The sequence below is a fragment of the Nothoprocta perdicaria genome, unplaced genomic scaffold (genome assembly GCF_003342845.1).
Source record: "Nothoprocta perdicaria isolate Ctin4 unplaced genomic scaffold, notPer1 scaffold_218, whole genome shotgun sequence".
Lineage (NCBI taxonomy): Eukaryota > Metazoa > Chordata > Aves > Tinamiformes > Tinamidae > Nothoprocta > Nothoprocta perdicaria.
The window spans coordinates 1,157,341-1,173,926 of record NW_020455399.1 but is presented as its reverse complement, the minus strand read 5'-3'; the positions used below and the strand labels follow the sequence as shown (position 1 = coordinate 1,173,926).

The window sequence follows — 16,586 nt, the reverse complement described above, 5'->3', positions numbered from 1 at the left end:
GCCGGCGGGCCGGGGCCGGCGCGGCCTCCTTCCCCCTCCAGCCTGCTTCCCCCTCCAGCCTCCCCGGGCGGGCCCCGACCGTGGCGGTTTCTCGCTCGTTTTCCCCGCCGCCGGGCCGGGGGGCCGCTCCCCGCCGCCGCAGCGCCATTTCCCGCCGCTCGCGGCTCGGCGGCTCCCGGCCAGAGGCCTCGTCCCCAAGCGCCTGCCCGCGTGTCCCCCCCGCACCCCCGCCCGGGGGCACCCCCGGTTCGGCCGGGTTTAGGTCTGTTAAAAAAAAAATATATATATACATATATATATAGTGTTTCCCTGCGGGTCATGTGCAAAAAGGCATTTTCCACCCCAAAAAGCCCTGTCCCTGGCCAAGCTCGGTGCGGACGGGCCTGATCGGGCGGCTCCTGGGGGGGCAGGGGGCGTTTGGGGGGGTTTCGGAGGGATTTGGGGAGTTTTTTGTTGCGCCGCTACAATGAGTCACCCAGTGCCCGCTGCCTGCGCCCTCACACCGCCCCCGGATTTCTGATTTTTAAATAAAATTTGCCGAAATTTGGGTACTTTGGGCTAGTCTCCCGTTTCCTGAGCCGCGACTGTCTCAGCAGGTGCCTGAACCCTCACACGGGACCATCCCTAGAGAGCAAGAGGAGAAACCCGCGGGAAATTTAAGGGCATTTCTTATCAACCAGCAGTTCCTTGTCGGGTGCTTCTGCAGGCCTTTCCATTTGGTGTTTATTTTTCCCGTTTTTCCCCCCCCGCTCGCCGGGTTTTCRCTGTCTAAGGCGAGAGGGCAGAGCCCGCGCTCGCTGGCACGCGCACACATGCCATCCCGCTGCGGCTCCAACAGCCTCTGCACCATTTCCATCTTTGGGCTTGCTACCGCGTGGCCGCCGCTAGACATCCCTAAAGCTTCCCAAAAAGCAAGGAAAGGGACTCGATGGCTGTGGACACACAGTGCCGGGGCGCTTTGGTAGCCTGAGATGAGGCTGCTGCTGGGATTTGCTTGGGATCCGTGCAGGAAAAGCGCSCAGGAAAACCCAGGCGTGGGTTTCGTGCTGCCTCTGTGCCGTAATTCCTCTTTTTTGCCTTATTTTTCAAGCATGCAATAAGAAACCTTTTTATATGTTCCCAATGCAAAGTATGTTCTCTTCTGAAGGAAGCCGCCTTGTTTTGGCGTGGAGGAATGTCACGCACGGCAAATGGCTTTCAGCRAAGGCTTGCAGGGGGACACGGATTTTGGGAAAACCGCTTCCGATGCCGGAGAGCTGCTGCTGTGGAGGCCTCCAGCAGGGCTCCCCAGTGCCCCTCYGGAGCTGGGATGGATCCCTGGAAGAAGGGCAGGGAGAGGGGTGGTGTAAACACTTGTCCAAAACCTTCCTCGGAGCATGGCCCGGCAGCCTGCTTGCTGGAAGCAGTTCCACCTGCTGAAACCAGAACGGATGGATGAGGGAGACCCGTGGGTTTGCCTTATCTTAAAGCACATATATCTTGGTTTCCATGCAGAGGAAGCAGACCGGCACTGCCCTATCCTGATTCCGCCTGGAAAAGGGAGCAAATGTGCAGGGGGAAGGGGGAGGAACAGAGTTAAGTGGAAGATAACGATACAGGCTGTGAGTCCACCTTGCTTTTGCGTTACTATAACCTTTAGTATTCAACGAGACACCCCTTGGTTTTGAAACCGTACARAGTTTGGTTTTATATGTTTTTTTTTTTGCTCTGTATTCTGCCCCATGGCAATTCTTAAACAGATTTTAGATGCTAGATGTGGTAGACGTGGTGTAAATGTTTATGCTCTAATTGAATCACGGTAAAAATAACCGCTGCTTTCGTAGCCAACGTTGGAAGGCTTCTGAGCGGGAGGTTTTATTTAGACAAAAAGTAAACTTCAGTGAGTCCTTAAAAGTTCCTCTCTTGCCCTCCAAGTGTTGCTTAGCATTAACAGCTTGGTAAGGAGCAGGCTTGCATCATGGGACGATGGCTAAGGAATCTTTTCCGCTCTCGTTTCTTTGAGGGATAAATGCTGAATTTCCATCGTTCTTGAGGAAAAGCTCTGTCCTCGCTCTGGGGGTCTTGGGGAGTTCTGCTCGGGTAAGGCAGGYGGGGTGGGATGCACAGAGCCTGGAATTGGGATTGTGTCCGGCACGGGTGCGTGTCCACCGAAGGTAAGTGCCGCGGATTTGGGGACGGCAGCGGATGTGACTGTGGAACGGAGCTGGATGGGGTGCCATGAGACCGAGCGCCGGGCAGCTGCTTGGGGCTGCTGCAGAACCCCACCGCTCTAGGAGCGACAACAGTCCCCGGCGGGAGACTCCCTCATTTTCAGGCTCCTCTGGGCTTTTCCTAAGGCCTGAAGTGAAGGGGCTGGCACGGCCGAGCGGCCACGGGAAGGCTCCAAACTGCTGTATTRGATGGAGGGAAACCTGCCCCGCGAGGAACGGCTCCCGGGCTGCCCGGTGCTTCCTCGCGTGGGACCGGTCCCCGGCGGCCGTGTCGCCGTGGGTGGCTCTGCTGTGCTTGCCGGCACCGCTAGGTGCCTCTCGGCTTTTGCGAGCGGCGCCGCGGAGGCTCCCGGCGGCGGGCGCCCGGCGAGATGCTCTTGTGTTTCTTGTTCTTTCCACCTACCTCTGCTGTGGCTCTCCCTCTCCCAGAGGCTCGCTCTGACCGTAAGGGTAGGAGCGCTAATTTGTGCATATGGTGCGGGAATATGGAATTGTTTAAGGCAGCGCTGTCAGCGGCAGCGCTCGACGTGTCAAGAGGCGCATGCCAGAGATGCGCAGGCAAATCTTACAAGTGTAAAACCAGCCATCCTTCTGGTGCTGCTCGTGTAGCCGGCCCGTGCCGGGAGCGCGAGGCGGCTGATTTATTTGCCGCCGCATGTGGCTGYCAGAATCAATGGCTCAAAATGATTTCTAGACTTGCTCAGGCTGTTCTTGGCTCTGCGAGATCACGTTTGGGGCTATAAAGTTGGGCTSCTTCTTAGCCTCTTCCTGTCTCCGTGGCCGGGCAGGTGCCGGTCGCCTCGAGGCCGCTGCTCGTGTTTATTGCCCGCTCCTCATGCTCAGCTGCAGGTTGCTCGGGGGCAGAGGGGACCAGGAGCATCCTCATCGTGTCCCTGTCCTGGCAGCTCTGCGGGACAGCGGACGGGACCTTCATGGTTAATGGTTCCTCAAGCTATCGCYGAGCGCCCATGAGCGCGACCCTTCCCCATGAGCCGCCCTGGCCGCTTTGGTGCTCTCCGTTCGGCGGCTAAGCAGCAATTCCCGCTTATTCCTTCCTGTGAGGATGCAGGCAGCTCCGTGATGGAGCCGGTCATCGGGATCCCGTTCTCGCGCCGTGTCCAGGGACGGCGTGTTCCGAGCGGGGCTGCACGTGGGAGCGCCCGGCGGTGGCAGGGACCTCGACGTGCTCCGCTGTGTCACCCGCGGCGCTTTTCTGTCCCGTGCTCCGCTGCTGCGCTCGGCCAGGCCAGCCGGCCTCTGACAGGCGGCCAGTTTTATTAGTGCTTTTAGCAGAGACCAGGATCCCACCTCCTTTGGCTCGAGAACAACCTCCCGGCTGAAGTCTGGGAGCTGCAGATATTTGTGTGCGTCTACTGGGCCCTGTGTGAGGCCAGCTCGGGAAAAAAAAAAGAAAGGCAAGAAAGAAAAACAGAGATTTGGAAATGCATCTGGGACCCCTCGGGGGACAAAAGAATAACGCCTAAAGAAAACAGTTGAACACTTAAGGAAAACATCTTGCTTTCATTTGCTGCCTTACCTTTGGGTTATGGGGATTCCCTTCATTGCAGCTTGGGATGAGTAGGACGCAGGTAGGCAAGGAAGAAGGGGATCAGTGGGACCAGGTTCAAAAAAGAAATGAAGGAAAGGAAAAATATTCCAAGAGAATTGCAAGGATATTCCAATAATATTTTCCCTTGATTCCTGTGAATGTGGCTTTAAATATTGCTTTCATTAAATGCACGGCTGCAGTTGGATGGGGTGGGAGACGATCTTCCAAGGCCTCGATCCCCAGGCCATGAGAGGGGCACCACAAAGCCCTCGCGTTAAATATTCTTGAATTTTGAGGTTGAAGTATAAAAGGTGGAAGGCTAGACTTTTAAACTGTGTCTGACTCTTCACCATTCAGCTTCAGACATTTTATAGAAACCTTTATTATTATTTTTTTCTCCAGAAGATATTACTCCCTCTAAAACTCGAAGCCATTTCTAATGTCTCTATTTCAGCACTCCAGATTGCTACTCGCTTCTAAATAGAATTATTAGTCTTGGACTTTTTACTCGTATTTATTGCTTCTGATGAAGGAGAAGGTGTCAGGAGAGGAAACCGAGTGGAGGCAGAGGAGAAAATTTAGCAGAAATTAAAAGAAGGTAGAACAGGCAGCAAAGACATTGATGATTTTTTTTTTTTTTTTTCCCTCCTATTTTTCATTTTCCTTAAGGATGATTGTGCTTCTCTGAAGGCTGCCTCCTCTATTTGACATGTTAATATTTGATCGGTGGCTGATGGCTGAGGGCTCCCATTGCTGCTGGTTTGGCCGGGGAAGCGACGGCAAGCGCTGGTTTTTGTGGGATGCTGCAGGGCACCTAAGGAGGGTCACGGGGCAGGTATTTGAAGGCTCCTTGCCTGGCACCAGTGAAGCCTCCTCGCCCCCAAACTTCGGGGCTCCCTGTTGTGTTGAGGAACCCCCGTCTGTGACGCGTGGGGTCGGGAGCATCATCCAGAGGGGTCTGCGAAGCGGCCACCTCCGCGGTGCTGCCCTGGCCATCCTGCCCCAGCGTAATACTTGTTAGCGTGAGGTGCTGAGGACTCATCTCCATCGCTGGAGCATGTGATAGCTCGAGGAGCTGCAATATTACAGTAACCATGGCGACCAGTGACTTATCTGAGGGAGTTTGACTTTTGTTTTGATTTTAAGTGTCTTAATTGTAGTTTAAAAATCAGAATCGGAATGTGTTTTTTACTTGGGCGTGAAACCAAAGGCATTAAATGATTTGCATTATTAAAATACCTACAATACCACCTTGGAAAGATTCTTGGAGAAGGCCCTTAATATTCATCCCGTAGGTTCTAAATAAAGTTACTCCACAGCTTTCTGCTAATTCTGCTGCCCTTGCTGTAATTYGTTTTCTTCCTGCACACTTGAGTGCTCAAACAGGGCCCTTTTGTGATCCAAAGGCCTTTGTTTATCCAAGGAAAAGTGCATGCATCCAGGGAAAAACAGGGGCATCCCATGCTTTACACGCAGGCTCCTTTTCCTCCATCCTGTTCGGTGCCTCCGCCACAGGCTTCTACCTTTAGGGCCCGTGTTTGCCGTCGAGGCCGCCCCTTGGAAAGCTGCCTTGCTTCGGAATCCTGCCAAGCCCCTGGAGCGTCTCCTGGATGAGAAACTGTCGAGCGCCGCCTGCCCAGAGAGAGAGAAAACGGGGGTGGCTGTTGCTGGGGATGCTCAACTGGGATGCTGAGAGCCTTGGCAGCGCCAGGACTATCCGTCCTTGCGAGGAAGACTATGGTACAGAGGAGGAGTAGCAGGAGGTCAGGCGCTTGTGCTGCCAAGTGTCCCTCCCGCTCCCTCCGACGGCTGCACTTRGAATCCAGACGGGTTCTAAGTCCCCCCAGCGCGTGCGCAAGTTGCAAACAAGCTGAAATAGGAACTCATGCTCGGTAAGCTTTTAATTCCCGCTTTGATGTTTTTAATCATCAGCGAAGATTTGGTGGAAATGATTCCTTAGCTGGAAGCACTTGGGCTCTGCGTGGTGGAGGCGTCAGGGGCTGGTGGGGATGATGCCGAGGTCGCAGCATTCGGGATGCAGGTCTCCTTGGGCCCTCTCCTGAGCTCAGCTGAACCCGTGCCTCAATTTGGCCTTCACTGCTTGGAGAAGAATTGATGCCGCTTGGCGTGAGCGGCCCTGCTGCGTTTGATTCCATACCTGTAACACGGGAGCGAGTTCCTTTGGTTCTGCTGGGACTCACGATGCCCGACCCAAACCTGCTGCTCGTGCAAACAGGTCTCTCCCAGAGCAGAAGTCCCTCACGCACCCTGCTCCTGTCCTCCATCCGCTTTACGTTTCCCCCTGCATTATCAGGAGTGGCTGTAGGGAGTTTGGCAACGCGATGACTATTTGTGCGGCCTCGTCCTGAGCGGCTCCGCAGGGGAGCGCGGCTCCCGTATCCGTGTCCGCAGTCGCGGAGCCAGGCTGCCGTCTCCACGGGCTGGTGAGCATCCCAGGTTTCCCCATGCTTGCCTCCTTGGAAGGAAGGAAGCTGCCACGCGGTAAGTCGGGCCAGCAATGAGCCCTGAGCGCTGCTGCTTATTGCTGGAGAGCTGCTTGTGTCCCTGGTTTTGTTATCCCATCCCCTGACTCTTTCCAACCTGATCTGCTTCCCGATGGGCTCTCCTTGGCCCCGAGCCCTTTTCCTTCAGCCTTTACAAGCATCGTCCCCCTGAGCGATGGGGCTGCCCCGGGCCGTGCTCCTGGCCATGCTCATGCAGCTGGGCGAGCAGCGACGCTCCGCGCGCACCTGCAGCGGGTGCTTTATACGAGCAGCTTTCCAGCGAGCTGTATGGGATTTTTGTGTCAAGCTCTTGCTCTTCTACAGAATATTTCCGAGGCCAAATTGCGGGTTGTTTCTGGAAATCCTCCTCCGAGCACTGGTTCCCGTGCATGTTGTTTTCCTCCCGCAAAGTGGTATGTTGAAAAGTTCAGAGCTCTGTTCGAGGTGTAAATGGATCCCTACGATGCCCATGTGAGCGGCCCCATCTTTGCTCGCCCCATCGTGCCTYGCTCGGGGTGCCGGGAGCAAAACTGCTCTTTCAGAGGGGCACAGATAGAGCCTCCAGCAGCCCCRTCCGCTTGTGCGGGAGCGTTTCGGCTGTTCCTGGCACCGGGAGGGCGGTCGAGGCCGAGGGAGTCTYGCAAGGCAGCGGCGCCGAGGGAGAGCCTTTGGGAAAGCCAAGGAAATATTTACACTGGGAGGAGACTGTTTACAGGGCCGGGCGAGCAGCTGACGTTGTTTAGAGCGGCCAGGGCTGTGCAATATTTTGCTTTCGCCCTCCTCAGGAGGGTCAGGCCTAAGGAAAGGATCAAATAGGGTCAGCAGGGCTGTGCTTGGGGCGTGCCAAATATCCAGCAGCTGCAGACGGGGTTGGTAGCGAGAAGAAAAAGCAACTGCAATTCAGTCTCATGCTTGAAGTCAAGGTCAGAGTGGACTCGGGTAGACTGGTGGGGACGGCAGCATTTGGGGAAGTCTTGGCCCCGTTTGCTAACGGTTGGATGGTTACTGAAGCCCTTGTGTTCTGYGGTGTTGGCAGGTTTCAGTAATAAGAAAATGTGATTTAAAATTTTGGAAGTGTCTTCTGTGCTGGGAGAAGGGGATGAAATCAAGGTACCGATGCTGCGAGGTCCCGTGTGGCTRTTGAGCTGGGAATTTGCTTTCAAACCGCTCCATGGCAAAGCATCTTCCCCAGCCCACTCTGTAGGTAAACCACATATTGTTTTAATTTAAACCCGGCCTGTCTCTCTTGTTCTGTTTTTAGCATGGCTGACAAGAACAGCACCCTGAAATGCACGTTCTCTGCTCCTGGCCACAGCACCACTCTGCTGCAGGGACTGGCCTCGCTCCGAGCCCAGGCTCAGCTGCTTGATGTCATCCTCACTATAAATAATGAAGTGTTTCAGGTTCATAAAGTTGTCTTGGCCGCCTGCAGTGACTATTTCAGGTGAGAATCTGATAGGGAAGCAGAAGCAGGCATTTTTCCCTTGCTGTTGATGTGTTTTTCCCCTTCATTCCCTTCCCTACATTCTCTCCTTCCTCTTCTAGGGGAAAAAGCCTTTGGAGGCCCTGCGGCCACCCAAAGCCGCGGGCCTGGAGCCCGTCCTCCCGCACGCAGATGAGCTGGTTCTGCTGCAGCAGCTGGGCAAAGCCCCATGCTCCAGGCTCGACCCTTCCCAGGCAGCCTTAGTAGCTGCTCTGCCTGCTGAAGGAAACGGGCTGCTGCCTCCGAGCTGCTTCAATGGCGAGGTGGCAGCGAGGGCTCCAAAGTGAGTCATCGCCCTGAAGGATGGTGCCCACTGGAAATCACAGCAATGCTGTTTTTAAATACCACTGGTCTGTGTGTAATGCTTATTGTCCTGCCTTGTGGGTGTATTCTCCGGACGCCTGGGAGATGGGGAGGAATTGCCCGTGTTGTGTCAGCAGGACACAGAGATGAGTTTCCTTAGCCAAATTAATGCAGAACGAGCCAAGCGCAGAGCCAGAATTCAGCTGAGTACAACCCTTAATCCATTCTGTCTTTCAAACCCTCATTGCAGCTTCTCTTTGACTTGCAGTTACCTCTTTCTTGAGCCATAGAAGGATCTTTCCTGGCAATACCCAGAGCAATTTCCACTGATGGACGTGCTGAGGGCAAGGGAGGGATATAGGGGGGAGCACGAGCTGGTTAATGACCTAGATGTCAAGCCCTGAAAAGTAGGGGTGCAGAAGGCCTCACCAGAAGGCCTCATCTACAGGGGTCTTCTCCATCACCTGAGCACATTAACTTGCTGAGCACGTAACCAGGACCAGGGGACTTCAGCATGGGCATCTCTCCATGTTTCTTTCTACCATTTCTTCATCTGCTGGTGGTATCTACCGCACACTTGTATTTTCAAGGCTCTTCAAGGGGCTTTCTCTGTTCTCACTCCTGGTAACAAGAGCTTGGGAGGCTTGTCGCTCTTCCTAACAGGCATGCAATTAATGATGGATTATTTGATCTTCCACCAAATGCTAATAGCACTATTTGTATTCAGAAACGCTGTGTGCAATGCCACTGCTAGTGTGTTTTCACTGTCGAAATATAATTGCTGAGTAGGTTTCTTGCTCTAACTTCTGTTGTGTTAAGGAAGGTTGTCCTGGGGAACAATGGCAGAATAATCCAGCTATTGAAAATAGTCTGTTTTTATGCACAAGGAGGGAGGGAAAAGAGTGGAATAGAGGCATTTATATAATCAGCATTTTAGAACCATAACACTTTTTAAAGGGATTGCATTCTGCGTGATGATTTGCCCTCATCCTAGCAACAATAGTGCTTCTTGTTGCCACTGCACGTTCAGCTCCGCAGCTAATGCATGAATTCACATATGTCCCCGTGTCCCCAGGGGCCAGGGCTCAGGGCCGCACGCTGTTCTGTGCCATGGGATACGCAGGGGGGTTTTAGCAGGCTGCTCTCATCTGCTCTGTGGACGAATAATTCCTGCAACCAGCATTGCTGGTCACTCGGCTGTGGAAAGCTGATTCCATATGCAGATATTTCCCTATTTAGGTCATTTAGCTTCAGTTTCTGCTGGACTGCAGCAGTTCTTTGAGCATGGTTTGGACAGGAAACTTGGAACTCCTGTCTCCTGACAGCATTCCCAAGCTATTCCTTTCTTCCTGTGTCGATGCAGAAGGGGTTCAGCATTTCCTCTGAGTATCGTGCACCTTGGAGTCCCTGCAGCTTCCTAGAGCCACTCTAATGGGGTCGTACATCCCAGTGAGCCAAATTTTCCCTTTTTCGTGCTTGAAGAGTATCCATGTTGGAAAAATGGCCCCAAATGTGCTCAGTTTAAAAGGTTTTATCGTATTGCAGCCTTGCTAGTTCTGCTGTGGCCTTTGTGCAGCGGCATTGCCTGGCCAAAGCGCTTGTCACAGCTCTTCCAGCAACCTGTTTCGACTTTGTTTTCCCCAGAACTGCTCTGTGCTACTTGTTGAGTAGCATAAACAGCACAAACCTTTGGCCCCGAGCTACCTCTATGTAACAAAACTGCTGAAATTTAATGTAAGCATATTAAGAAAAAAAAAAATGCGGTTTTATCCCCATCACACTCACAGGCCCTGTATCTGGGAAGCGCAGTGGGGCTCCAGGAGAGCGCTTTATGGGATGGCTGTGCACAGCCCTTGGCTTGGTATGTGCTTCCTGTGGAATTTCGGAGCCTCCCAAGGAGGCCATCTAGGACCTAAGCTCTGCCTGGCCTGGTCAACCGATGTGCTTGCAGCTGTGCCGCAGGAGGAGAATCTTTTTCTTATTAGGATTGTTTTAATTGCCTGCAAGCCCCCTGCTGTTGTACTGCAACATAACAGATGCTTTCTGAAGTGGTTGCAGCCCATGTTTTCTTCAGGTGTGGGGAGGGAGCCTTGGAGGAGGTTTTGTTCTGCTTACCAGAGCTCCTCAAAAGCCCTGCCTGCACCTGCAGCGTTTAAGCCGTGTAATCACTAGGGTGCAGCGCAACGGGCTYGCGGAGACCCTCGGGATCGCTGACCTTCCCAACACACGTGTCTCCCCAAAGTGTGTTCTTTCCCTGTGCTCCCAACTCCTGCATGCTTAAAAATCAGGTATTTAGGGTTATGGGTAACAGATCTGTTGCAGATCCCTTTGCTGATCCATTTGCTGGTAAGTTTGTGAATTCGCTGGCCCAGATTCCTGTGCTTCCAGCTCATATAGTCCTGCCTATTTCTTGGAGCGTTGTCCTATGGACCGCTCTTATTTATGCTGTCAGCAACTGCAGGATTGAAAAGCTTAACTTTTCTGGATGTTCTCCCTCAATGCAATTTTGTGCAAGCTTTATATAAGTAACTCTTTATTTCTGTTRGCTTTTAAGGCTTTCACCTTTTCATTTTTTTTTCCCCCTCTCAACTCCCTCATTCTCCCCCAAAGAATCAATGTGCTGAAAAGCAACAAAAACACCTTGAACTGATGCATCATTTACACAGGTTTAAGAGAGAGGGAAATGTTTGTTTGTGTTCTTGACCTTCAGGGCGATGTTCACAGGAGGCATGAGAGAAGCCAGCCAAGATGTGATCGAACTGAAAGGTGTCTCTGCAAAAGGCCTGAAGCACATTATAGACTTTGCCTACAGCGCTGAGGTGACTCTCGATCTTGACTGCATTCAGGATGTGCTGGGAGCCGCCGTCTTCCTGCAGATGGTGCCTGTCGTGGAGCTCTGTGAGGAGTTCCTCAAGTCTGCCATGAGCGTGGAGACGTGCCTCAACATCGGGCAGATGGCCACCACCTTCAGCCTCGCCTCCTTGAAGGAGTCGGTGGATGCGTTCACCTTCAGGCACTTCCTGCAGATCTCCGAGGAGGAGGATTTCCTCCACCTGCCCCTCGAGCGCCTCGTTTTCTTCCTGCAGAGCAATAAGCTCAAAAGCTGCAGCGAAATCGATCTGTTCCGCGCTGCCGTGCGCTGGCTGCAGTACGAGCCGGGCCGCCGCGCCAGCGCCAGCCAGGTGCTCTGCCACATCCGCTTCCCGCTCATGAAGTCCTCRGAGCTGGTGGACAGCGTGCAGACCTTGGACATCATGGTGGAAGACGTCTTGTGCCGGCAGTACCTGCTGGAGGCCTTCAACTACCAGATCCTGCCCTTCCGCCAGCACGAGATGCAGTCGCCTCGCACGGCCATCCGCTCGGACGTGCTGTCCCTCGTCACCTTTGGGGGCACCCCCTACACRGACAATGACCGCACCGTGAGCTGCAAGGTGTATTACCTGCCCGACGCCRGTGGGCGCCAGTTCAAGGAGCTCACGGAGATGGAGGTGGGCAGCAGCCACTCGTGCGTGGCCGTGCTCGACAACTTCGTCTACATCGTGGGAGGGCAGCACCTGCAGTACCGGAGCGGCGAGGGCGCCGTCGACATCTGCTACCGCTACGACCCGCACTTGAACCAGTGGCTGCGCATCCAGGCCATGCAGGAGAGCAGGATTCAGTTCCAGCTGAACGTCCTGCGCGGGATGGTCTACGCCACCGGCGGCAGGAACCGCTCCGGCAGCTTGGCCTCCGTGGAGAAGTACTGCCCCAAGAGCAACGAGTGGACTTACGTGTGCTCCCTGAAGCGCAGGACGTGGGGACACGCCGGAGCCACGGTGGGAGACAAGCTCTACATATCAGGAGGCTACGGGATATCCGTGGAGGACAAGAAAGCCCTGCACTGCTATGACCCTGCAGCGGATCAGTGGGAGTTTAAGACCCCGATGAACGAGCCCAGGGTCCTGCACGCCATGGTCAGCGCCAACGGCAGGATTTACGCTCTAGGAGGCCGCATGGACCAYGTGGACCGGTGTTTTGACGTCCTGGCCGTGGAGTACTACGTGCCTGAAACGGACCAGTGGACAACCGTGAGCCCCATGCGCGCAGGGCAGTCGGAAGCCGGCTGTTGCTTGCTGGAGAAAAAGATTTATATTGTAGGAGGCTACAACTGGCACCTGAACAATGTCACGAGCATTGTGCAGGTCTATAACACGGAGACTGACGAATGGGAAAGGGACCTGCATTTCCCCGAGTCTTTTGCTGGCATAGCCTGCGCTCCCGTCATCCTGCCGCAGGTGACAACGCAGAGGTAGTCGCGGGTGYCCGTGCAGGGACGCGGGCTCCCCTCCTCTGTGCAAATGGTGGGGTGCATCTTGTGGGGGCGGGAGGGAGAAAGATCCCTGGCGCTCCCTCCTCCACAACAGCCCTCCTCCTCCTCCTCCTTCATAGTGTTCTGGCAAGCGTGCTCCATCAGAAGCACTTGTCAGCTAGTTAGACTTAACAGATGTTACAGCTGGAAAAAGCATTTTATTTTATTTTATTTTATTTTATTTTATTTTATTTTATTTTATTTTATTTTATTTTATTTTATTTTATTTTATTTTATTTTATTTTATTTTATTTTATTTTATTTTATTTTATTTTATTTTATTTTTTGGTGGGGGAGTGAAGTTTGCCAACTTTCCATCATTTTAACAACATTATGTCTTGCAAACATTGACAGCTCAGGAGTAACTCAGTACTGTGGTATGTTTAAAGGAGTTCGATTAGATCTTTTTTTTTTTTTAATTAATAGTTCCGAGAATCACTGTATGTTGATTTGTTATTTCTTTTTCAACCAACAAAAACCAAAATCTGTATAACATACTGACCTCCAGAAGCAATAACGGGACAATGGGAGCGAGGAAAGCTCAGGTGCCTGGTTTCTGAAGGCAGGTGCTTTCTTTTCAAAGATTTTTGGGTTTGTTTTTTCACTCTCCTTTTCCTGGAAGRGGAATACTCATCCCTGCCCATCTCTGGGCTGTGTTGGTTCTTTGTGCTTCAGATTACTTTGCAGTTTCAAATCACTTCCACACWCCCTCCAGGTATTAGCATGATAGTCCAGTCTAGAAACTCCCTTAATTGGGACACCCGAAGTTTGCACCAATAAAGCCATTTGGTAGCTTGATTATGTATAAACGGGCATGATTTTTATAACTGCCAATCATTTGCTTGTCTTACCTGGCAATAAGAGCTCTGTTCACGTGTGCCCAAGCGAGAGCCGCTGCGGGTTCCCTGGACTTGTCCATCCGAATCTTCTCCCTGCAGCAAAGGGGCTGGGTGCTGCTTGTCCAGGGCCTTGAAGGTTTTCTCCCTTGGCCTATAAATAAGATAGTTGGTACCACGATATGATGGAAGTCAAAGTGACRTGGGTTTTGTTGCCATTGAGCACTTAAATGAGCAGATTACTCTTCTGTGTGTGCTGAACGCACATTTTATGCTATTTCTTAAGCTTTTCCTCTAGGTCATTTTTCCTACTGAATTTGGTTGATCAGTGAATTGAAGATATCTCCTTTTTACCAGATATTCTGTTTCAAGGACTTTGTTTTGTATCTCTAACTCTGATTTTGAGTATGCAGCCCCCTTTTGTAGAGAAACTGTTGCATTCTCTGTTAAATAAATAAGGTGCTGCAACCTTTAGAGACAATATGTAATATGTTTTGCTAATGAATCATTGATCAGGTTTATTTAAAGCATGAACTCCATACCTCAAATTCACTTAAAGATCTTTTTCTCTGATAACTGAATCAAAGTAACGTTGAATATGATAGAGTGAGGACATGTGCTTCTCAGTTAAGCTTGGCATCTGAATTTTAGCTAAAAGGATACGGAGTTTTATCCGTGTATCTCTCTGCTTGCTGGTTTGCCAATAATAAATGAATGACGAATCCTTGTTTTGGAGCAGTGTGTAAATTTACCCCATTGCAATTAATTTACCCCATTCTCTCTTCATTTGATCTGGCGTGGAAGCTAGAAACACTGCAGAACAGCCTTGGCAGATATCAAATGCATTTTGGACAGAGGAGATTTTACTCAGTACAGGCTTCAAAGTTGCAAAATAATGGATTTTTAAATATAAATGCTTGCTTATGTTTATGGAAGGAGTGTTTTTTTTCAAGGTGAATAGCAAATGGAGAGTTATTCGCTTCTCTTTTTGCCAATAGGRTTCAGCTTTGTGTGAGTATGCCAGTCTCCCATTGTTGCCTCCCCAAAGTGCTCAGTATTCTTCAGTTTTCTTCCCTCTTTTACCCAAATCTTCCTACCAATAGTCTTTCTATGGCAGCAATTGATGGTCTGGGATCTTCTCTAATGATGGAGGATTTTCTGAAGTGCTCACAAGCCATTCTGAACCCATGCTGTGACCACATTAGCAACTCTTCCTAAGGAAACTGTTTTAATTTTCACTTCGAGCTTCTAAGGTATGTGTATGGGGAGGGGGGGAGGAAGAAAAAAATCCTTGAAAAGTTGTATTTGAGTTTTACTTTTAATGTCAACCTTGCAAAAACGGACTTGACCTCTGTATTGGTTTGTCTTGGAGTGGTGGTTGTGTAGACAGGAGGATTCCCAAAGCCATTCTGTTAAGTGCAGCTCGATAAACACCGAGCTCGGATCCGGCCTTCCCACTCCCCGGCATGGCGGGATGGGTGCTGGGAAGAGCCTTCCGGACTCTCTTGCTGAGACTTGGGACAGAGCACTGCTGTGCACCATCCCTCTTTGTTAAAGGAATGTGCTTTTTATAGAAATAAAAATGATTATTTTTCATAATGTTAGCTAGAAATATTCTAGCTGTTCTTAGTTTAGCAGAGACTGGCTAAAATATTTGTGAAAATGCATGGCATCCATATGGATAATAAAGTTTTACTCCTGTAAAGCATGCCTCTGAGCTGTTATGTACATAGGCTGCGAATTATTCTGAAAATAAACCAATCTGACCGTTTTCTTGTATTGAAACAACCTGATGCAGAGGGGAGGGTATTTATGTGAACATTGAAGTGATCCTGAATATTGATTTTGCTGTGGTGGGATGCAGAGCTTAGTACTCCTGATTCAGCTGGAAAAACGCTCCATGGGATGCGCTGTGTGAAACGCAACCGGCCGGGGCTCCTCTTTTCTTTTAAGAATGAACAAAGCCGAATAAATGTTTGATTGCACTCGCAGGCATTTATTAGTCTCAGAGCAGCAATAAACGTTATGGGGGTAAACCTGATTTGGTACATTTTAAAATACCCTTGAACAGATGGGGAACAGTAAAAGCCCAGCATCATTAGCTCTCGGTATTTGCGTGTCCCCTTGGGGACTCCTGTCACGGCCGGCATAACAGCTTCTGTCTTCTCTGATGTTTTATGGGCCTGAAATTGTACTTAAAACTATAAAGGAGGAGAGCACTAGAGCTCTTGGCAGGGCGCAGACTAGCGAGAGATGGGGAACGGCTGCGTCTGATTAACGGTGTCGCTGACCCTTTTCCGAGGGGTCTGCTGCTCAACATCGCACTGTCACTCCTGCCTATCCGAGAACCTCCCTGCCTCTCGTCCTGATGTCTCTGAAGTTTACGGGTGGCAGGCATCCTTGTTTCTTTGATTTAGGGTGAATGGAGCCACTTTCGCTAAGCTGCGGGCTCCCCATGCGCCGCTGCAGCGGCTCCGGAGCCCGGCACAGCTCCGCAGACGCCCGGGCTGTCGCGTCTGCCACAACGCCCCGAGCTGCTGAAATGCTGCAAACTGCAGGGACGTTCATCATGCTGCAATTACCGAAGCCAGGCTACTGTCAAAATAAATAAAACATGTTCCCCAACGCAACTCTAATTATGATTTTTAGCCAGTTGTGTAATGTGCAGAACTTTTATTTACCATCAATCTTCCAGTTGCTTGCACAAATGAATGAGGTTTCATCACTTGTGACTTGAGGAGCAGGGCAAGTTAGTGGGACTGAGCAGATTTACAGCTCAGCGGCGGCGTGTTGGGCGCGTGAGGACGCAGAGCCGCTAGCACTGCCTTCCTCGAAGTCCCTGCCATCTTGAGCTTCACCTGGGAGCGCGTACAAATACATCTATCTTTCCCTTAATATTATTTTTTTTTTTACAGAGACAGCTTGGATTCTGCTATGCATTGAATACTGAGTAGGCACAGGATCATCCCACGGACTCCTGAACCATTTTTTCTCCTTCCAAATTAATAAGAGAATTTCAGTAATGCAAGGTTGGTGCTTTTGAGTTGAGTATTTCAACTGTTGGGGGCTTTTTGGAGAGGTCTTAAAAGTTTATTTATGGGGACAGTTGTGATTTCAGCTGCTGCAACCCTGAATGCACTGTGCAATGATGGAGACCCTGCCTGGCCTTTCTGCTGGGCAGAGGCAGCTGCTGCTTTAGGTGTGCAACCTGAAATTACCCTCAGTCTGTAAAACTAARGCTGAAAAATCAGTACAGAGCAATGGCAGGGGAGGCTTATATTAGTGTGTGCAGTTTGCAGTGGAAAATAGAAAAGCTGCTGTGGCAAGAGGTATTAGGAAGGTTTTATAAGCTG

The 16,586-nt window shown here is 51.2% G+C and overlaps 2 protein-coding genes across 2 annotated transcripts; both read left to right on the top strand.

The window, feature by feature from the left end:
- Window positions 1-6,438: 6,438 nt before the first annotated feature.
- Window positions 6,439-7,711, top strand: LOC112946854 (kelch-like protein 13). The gene is given in 2 exon segments (XM_026038801.1): window positions 6,439-6,484; window positions 7,374-7,711. Coding segments are annotated over 2 exon segments (384 nt in total).
- Window positions 7,712-7,973: 262 nt separating this feature from the next.
- KLHL26 (kelch like family member 26) lies at window positions 7,974-12,412 on the top strand. Its single transcript, XM_026038845.1, has 2 exons — window positions 7,974-8,029; window positions 10,760-12,412. The coding sequence occupies exon 2, from the start codon at window positions 10,764-10,766 to the stop codon at window positions 12,339-12,341; it is 1,578 nt and encodes a 525-aa protein (XP_025894630.1). The 5' UTR covers window positions 7,974-8,029; window positions 10,760-10,763; the 3' UTR covers window positions 12,342-12,412.
- The last annotated feature ends 4,174 nt before the right edge of the window (window positions 12,413-16,586 follow it).